The 6,804-nt window shown below is 39.3% G+C and overlaps 1 protein-coding gene across 3 annotated transcripts; it reads right to left on the minus strand.

Annotated features, from left to right (window-relative positions):
• Positions 1-365: 365 nt before the first annotated feature.
• Positions 366-6,138, minus strand: LOC131149509 (G-type lectin S-receptor-like serine/threonine-protein kinase SD2-5). Of its 3 annotated transcripts, none has more exons than XR_009135233.1 (2): positions 3,190-6,138; positions 366-1,045 (listed from the first exon to the last, which is right to left on the minus strand). XR_009135233.1 is itself a non-coding variant. In XM_058100016.1 (2 exons), exon 2 carries the CDS (start codon positions 4,726-4,728, stop codon positions 3,289-3,291), a length of 1,440 nt encoding a protein of 479 aa, XP_057955999.1. In that variant the 5' UTR covers positions 4,729-5,164; positions 5,575-6,138; the 3' UTR covers positions 3,049-3,288. The 3 variants fall into 3 exon arrangements, 2 of the variants coding, with proteins under 2 accessions (XP_057955999.1, XP_057956000.1); XM_058100016.1 differs by lacking the exon at positions 366-1,045 and having other exon boundaries at positions 3,049-5,164; positions 5,575-6,138; XM_058100017.1 differs by lacking the exon at positions 366-1,045 and having other exon boundaries at positions 3,049-5,167; positions 5,575-6,138.
• Between the last annotated feature and the right edge of the window lie 666 nt (positions 6,139-6,804).

Below are 6,804 nucleotides of genomic sequence, written 5' to 3' on the forward strand. Positions count from 1 at the left end.
AACGTGCTGATAAAAAGCTAAATCTATAATGAAAATTCATAGAGAGAGAGAGAGAGAGAATGAGTAATCTATATGAAAACCTATCCAGCTGCTTTAACCCAGCGCTAGTGTCTTCTTTAAGCACTATCTTGAACACAGATCCAAATGCTCTGCCACCAGTGGTAGCTCCTTAAACCCTGGGCAGTTCTACATATGAAAACCTCATAGGCTCCTTTGTGTCATTCTTTCCAACACTTGGAGCACAATCAGCAAATTCCCAAAATTTCACAGCTGAATATGAGAAAAAAAAAATTCCAGAACAGAATTTTAGAACAGAAATTTCCCAAAATTTCAGAGCAGAATATGGGAGAAAGAATCATCAGCAATTTTCCAAGTAATGAAAACTTGAAGAAAGAAATGAATAAAATTTTAAGAACTATGCATTTGCAATAGAAGCAGAATGCACAGAAAACTCAGGTTTCACCATTGAAGTGAAAAAGAAACAGAAAGATTGAAGAAAGAAATGAAAAAAAATTTAAGATAATAAGGACACCGGAGCTGGAGCTGGAGAAGTAGCCGGAAGGTCAGGTTCCAAGTAATATTAACAATGCTGTATCCAACTTCCCCAATATTTACATCCATCTCTTCAGCAACTCGACATGATACAGACATTGCAGCCACTCTACGAGGCTGAGTGCAGGCAATCATCATCTCCTTCCGTTTGTCTGGCGTATCTATATCAATAACTTCCAAAACAAACTGAGGGATCAGAGTTGTTTTACCACTACCAGTTTCGTTGAACAAGATGAGGGACTGATTGGCCTTCAAAGCCTGCAAGAACTCATCTTTCTGGTGCCAAACCGGAAGAGTCTGCCTCTTCTCTAGAATGTCGTAGCTGCCGTCGATCTCCAGATTGGTGTTGAGCATCGGCAGCGGCGCTACGTCTATGTACTCAATCTCCATTCCAGGGATCGATTCCTTGCACAGCTTCATCGCAGCATGGATGAGTCCTCGATTGAAGGAAGCTCTGCCAAGAGAACCACAGAGAGCAGCGGCAGAAAATGCTCTGATACCATGTTAAATAAATAAACTGTATTATTCCGAAATTATTCAATGTATAAAGAAGATTACAAGGGTATATATATACAATAACCCACAACTGAATTAACAACTAAACTAACAACTTAACTAAACTAACAAACTCTAATATAGGCATTCGTGAAACCAGCTAAATATAGTAATCCCCATCCTCATTGATATTGGTCTTGAGCAATCAGATTGGACAATTTGAAGAACAATGGAAACAAAAGCACCAGCAACTAACCCTGCTATTATTGCTGCTAAATTTATTTGATTTCTTGAAGATAGGATTAGCAGGGAAGCCTCTGGTACAGTTCCTTCATCTGGGGGAGGGCTTGTTGCCTCATAAAGGATCAGTGTCATAATGAATACTGTTATTTGGAGCAAACTGTTCTCCATTAAAATTTACGGATGGCATAAAGCAATACCCATCTGAAACATTCCCCTCATACATGAAATTAGATGTGCTACAGGAAAACTTTGCAGGCAAGCGTTTTCACACTCTCAATAACATTTGAAATGCAGCATTTGAATTGAAGATGTTAAAGTATGTGAGATTTATTTCTTCTGTAAGATAGTGCTGGCGTTAAGATAGGAACCCTTGTACAACCATATCATACAGCACTTCAAATTCTTTTCCAGTAGGCTGATATACCGTTAGATGCTCATCAATGCAAGCCTTAAATACTGAATATTTGAAAGGGGCTTTTTTCTGTGATTTTAAGTTTACACGGGATGCATTTGGTTAATGCAACCTGGTGATGTTTACTGAATTTTGATCCAAAACCAATCAACAATAGGTCAGTGATAGTTAATCCACAGTTACAGCAGACAAATTTTACTAAACATTAGTCTGAAATTCAGATAATCATCATGTAAAGTTTGTCAAAATCAGGACCACTGAATTATAAAGAGGCAAATATACCGATCATCTGCGAAGTGGTCCTTATGCAACCATAATTTAGAGGTTCTACTAAAACTAAGCTAGCAAAATTTGAAGTAACTTCAGGTTTTGCATGAAAAATTGAAGAGAGGAATTAAAAATTTTCAAATCAGAGGATGAAATGTTAAGATGAACCAAACAAATGTTCCACTATGAACAGTATATGCTGACATTCTGAAACAAGTTTTGCAGGCCATGAATATTCCATTACAGTACTATTTTGCTCATATCTAATGTCAGAAATCTGTTCTCTCCACTGCAGATTTTGATCAAGAATAAGAGGTATTGAAGTGCACCAACAAACAAATATCATTTGCAGATAGCTATTTATGTTAAAGGGGAACCATGAGGCTAGCATGGTTTCCTCAAATGCTAGCCCCGATCTGAAATATAAACTGCCAAAAGCAATAAAACTAAAAGAATTTAATTAGCGCCACAACTTATTTAGCGAGTATGCTGAATTTTGTGCTAAAGCTGCTGGTCCTGCACTCTCCAAAGAAGAAAAAGTGAGCTCCCTCTGTAATCTCAGCCAATTTCCTCTCTCAAACTCCAGTTTACTTCACATTCCACATGGGGCAATGGCAGTGTTTGCCCTTATTTATGTCAAGGAAGAAACTCTGTGATGTGGATTACATGCTGCTTAAACCTTTCATGACTAAGTGCATTGCAGATTAATCGTGTGTAGCCCTGTTTCATTAAAGGGCAATGGGAAGGAATTGACCATCAAAAGAAAGAATTCCTTAAAAGTGAAATGTAAGGCTGCAAGGCTGCCTTAATTTAAATACATGAATCTTCTTCTGATGCAACTAATGAAAACATACGCTAGTATCCAACTGTTGACATGTGAACTGTGAATTACTTTTGAGATATAGGTTTCTTTCTCTCGCAGTACCTGCACTAAATCTTTCATACATCAACTGAGAAGCTAAGCTTTCAAGGAAATTCATACTTTTTTGCATGAATTGAATGTGACTTTACCAGGGTGTATTGAAGAAATCAGCAAAATCTTCCAATACAACTCCTTACTGATGTGAAAGTAGCAGAATGCTTGAAATCACATTTTATGTATAAAGGTAATAGTTATAATATAACTAAAAATTTATGTAAATGTTATTAGCAACACACTCAACCAATTCCATCCATGAAGACATCAATTCCACCAATGAAGATACTTCAATTCCACTCACATGAAGAAATCAATTCCACCCAGAAGACACTTCAATTCCATCCATAAAGACACTTCAGCAGTGCAAAGTACTAATTTCCTCAACATAGAAATCACGCTTTCATCTAGGGGCAGAAAGAACAGATGCTTGTGGTACTGTGAGAGCATGGTCATTGGAAACAGGAGGAGTTGACATTGCATGGCTAAACTTGTATATGATGCTTGGGTCTACCTCCATTACTCCATCCAAAACCTTCACTACCGTCGACATAAGAGGCCTTCTTGCATGATCATCCTGTAAACACCAAGCTCCAATCCTTATCATCCTCAAGATTTCTTCTTCATAAATTTGCATTTCTTCATCCAAATTCTCAACGATATCTATAAGTTGGTTCTCCTCGGCCTTTTTCTGCAGCAATCTCAATAGATGTTTGTCAGATTCAGACCGAGATCGATCCAAATTTCTTCTTCCGCAGACCACCTCAAGGAGAACAATTCCAAAGCTATAGATGTCCACTTTCACTGTGATTCTTAGTTGACACCACTCTGGAGCAAGGTACCCTGGTGTTCCCCTCATATTGGTCTGGACTTGGCTCTCATCCCTGTCCATTAGCCTAGACAACCCAAAATCAGATATCTTGGCATTGAAATTTTCATCCAAGAGAATGTTTTGTGGCTTTATATCAAGATGAACTATTCTTTGTCGGCACTCTTCGTGTAGATAAGCCAGCCCTTTGGCGATGTCTAGAATAATCTTCTTCCTCATTTGCCAATCCAAGCATGGTTTCTGGTCATTGCAGAAAATCCAGTTATCCAATGAACCATAACACATGTATTCATACACTAAAAGCCTGCAAGACTTCTCTGCACAAAATCCGATCAACCGGACAAGATTAAAATGGTGTATGCTTCCTATCGTTTCCACTTCTGCTAAGAACTCTCTCATTCCTTGGCCCATTTTATCCAATCGCTTCACTGCAATCCTTGTGCCATCTCCTAGCACTCCTTTGAACACAGACCCAAATCCTCCGCCACCAAGTTTTTCCTTGAAATTCTCCGTTGCAATGCGTAGATCTTCATATGAAAACCTCTTTGGAATTCCAGGGACTTGCTTGTAATCGTCCGGCACATCCCTTTTATTCCTCTTCTGCAATGTCACTAGTAACATAATTGCAAGACAAATAATGACAACAGCAGCAGAAGAAGACCCTGCTATTATTGCCACCAAATTTATTTTATTGCCTGAATGTGGTGAAGCTGGTAAAATATCTTTTGCAGGTCCTTCTACTGGCACAGGGCTAGCCACTGACACTGAAGGAGTGACCGAAACTGGAGAAATGACTGTAACTGGAGAAGTGTCTGGAACTGGAGAAGTGTTACCTCGAGAAATGACTGTAACTGGAGAAGTATGTGGAACTGGAGAAGTACTACCTCGAGAAAAGACTGTAACTGGAGAAGTGTGTGGAACTGGAGAAGGAGGGACTGTAACATAAGGTACGGCAAAGCAAACACTGGGAAAAATGCGGAGAACTGAAAATAATCCGATCATAAAGCAGGCCATGATCTCTTTCAGGTTTCCAATTCTTTCTTTGTCAGAATAGGCATTACTTGAACTTACTTTTTCACACTTTTGTATTCATGTATGCAGTGTAATCTTTCTTGTCCACTTTCTTGACCGGTTGCCCGCAGGGACTTCTTAAAAAATAATAAAATAACCAGCTCCTTCCCCTTTTTTCTTGTAGAATCAGTGAATATATTTTTTATGACTTCGATGAGAGAGGGAGCAGAGAGACAAGTCAAGCCTAGTTAATAACTTCTTTTGTCTTCATTCACGTACGCGTATGTACAATAATAGTAGATACTATGCCCCCAGGGCTGAGCTCAGTTGGCAAGGCGGACTTCGGGATTTCCTTTCACGAGGTGAGCCTAATCCTGGCATTCTGGGTTCGATTCCTGCGGCGGGCGCCTGAATTACTTCTCTGTGGTGGGTGGGGCTCCTGCTACAGGGCGTGGGATTAGTCACATGCCGGTGCGTGCGGATCGTAAAACGGACGCGCGTTGACGGCTGTGGATACCCGACATTACCCAAAAAAATAATAATAATAGTAGAAACTATCCTGTGGTTGAAGTGGTAGTACGGATTGCGGGAGTGCCTTTCACGAGATCAGGTGTTCAAACCCTTCTCGGCTCGTTTCCGCTCTTGGACTCCTGAATTTACCCTCCCTTTGGATTTATGAGGTCAACTTCAAGGGGGCGCAGGATTAGTGACGTGGACCGTAAAACAGATGCGTGGATACCCGGTACGTACTCCAAAAATAATAATAATAATAATAATAATACAAACTAGAGTTTTTTCTTATTTAATAAAATATTAAATACGCAAAATAGTTCCCATTTTAAGACTTACCTAATCTCCTGATGGATGGTCAAGCGAGATTTGGATGGGATTTGCATAGACTTGTTTTTCCTCTCTCCCGGCACCATTTGTTGCTCCGCCTGCGTGATCCCTGGCACCGTTCGTTTCTGTCGTGGGCCGCCGCCGCTGCCGTGAGCCCTAGCGACCGTAAGCCTTCTTCCACCGTCCTCGTCGAATCCCACTGTAGCAAATCCCTCTCCGCCTTGAGTCTTTGCCGCTGCAGTGAGCCCTAGCCACCGTATGCGTCTTTGCATCCCTGCTGGCAGAGGGGAAGGTCCCAATCGGAGATTGTGGACAGCAGCATCGCGTTCGAGTCGTACACAGGCGACCAGTCTCTCCTTGGACCAGCTGACGGGCGTGCATATGAAGTTTGAATCAAAGAGTGGAGAAGGTTTCGGGAGGTTTCTTGAGAGTTTTTTTCCATTTTATCTATTTTTTAAAAAAATATATTAAACAATGTCTTTTTTTGAGAAAATAATTCTCAGGTGTCATTTTGACAATTATTATCAAAAATGATATTATTTAATATATATTTTTATAAAAAAATAAAATAAGCAAAAATTCTTTTTAAAGTGTATAATTAAATAAAAATTGCACGGGAATTGTGCAGGTGCAGATAGAACAATTCAAAATAAATGCTAGGATTTTATTATTTTGTTAGTGTGCTCGGGAAGGCGTGCTAAAATACCCTATCTTTAAAACCATCCTGACACTTCCTGTCCTCTCACTCCTTTTCCATGATGTCCGTTCATTTCCATCTCTCTCTCCGTTCCCTTCCTGACACTCTTCAACCAACAACTATCTTCAAGGCTTTTTGTTACTTTTTAATGTTATCTTTTATGTGAGAAATTTCTTTTCCCTAAAAAATGTTTGATAAAAATATGAAGGTGGAGCTAGTGTGTGGGCGGCTAACAGTTGAGGAATTTTTTTTAATTTTATTATTAAAAAATAATAAAATATCAAATAATACTCTTATTAGAAAAAAAATTTTCAAATTGATACTCAGATAATCTCGTAACTTGATGCTGCAAGATTTAAAAGTTCAGTCAATGAAAAACTGACACGTGGCACAGTTAGGGAGAAAATCTCGTAGCATGAAGCTGTAAGATTTAAAGCCTCTGATCAATAGGGTGGTGACGCGTGGCACTGAGCAAATCTCGCAGGTTAATCCTGCGAGATTTACGACTATAATTATAACTTTTCCTTTTTACAAATTTAAAT

This window comes from Malania oleifera, chromosome 2 (assembly GCF_029873635.1).
Source record: "Malania oleifera isolate guangnan ecotype guangnan chromosome 2, ASM2987363v1, whole genome shotgun sequence".
Lineage (NCBI taxonomy): Eukaryota > Viridiplantae > Streptophyta > Magnoliopsida > Santalales > Ximeniaceae > Malania > Malania oleifera.

Coding starts and splice junctions, on each gene's coding strand:
- LOC131149509 (XM_058100016.1), bottom strand. CDS start 4,728: ATGGCCTGCTTTATGATCGGATTATTTTCAGTTCTCCGCATTTTTCCC.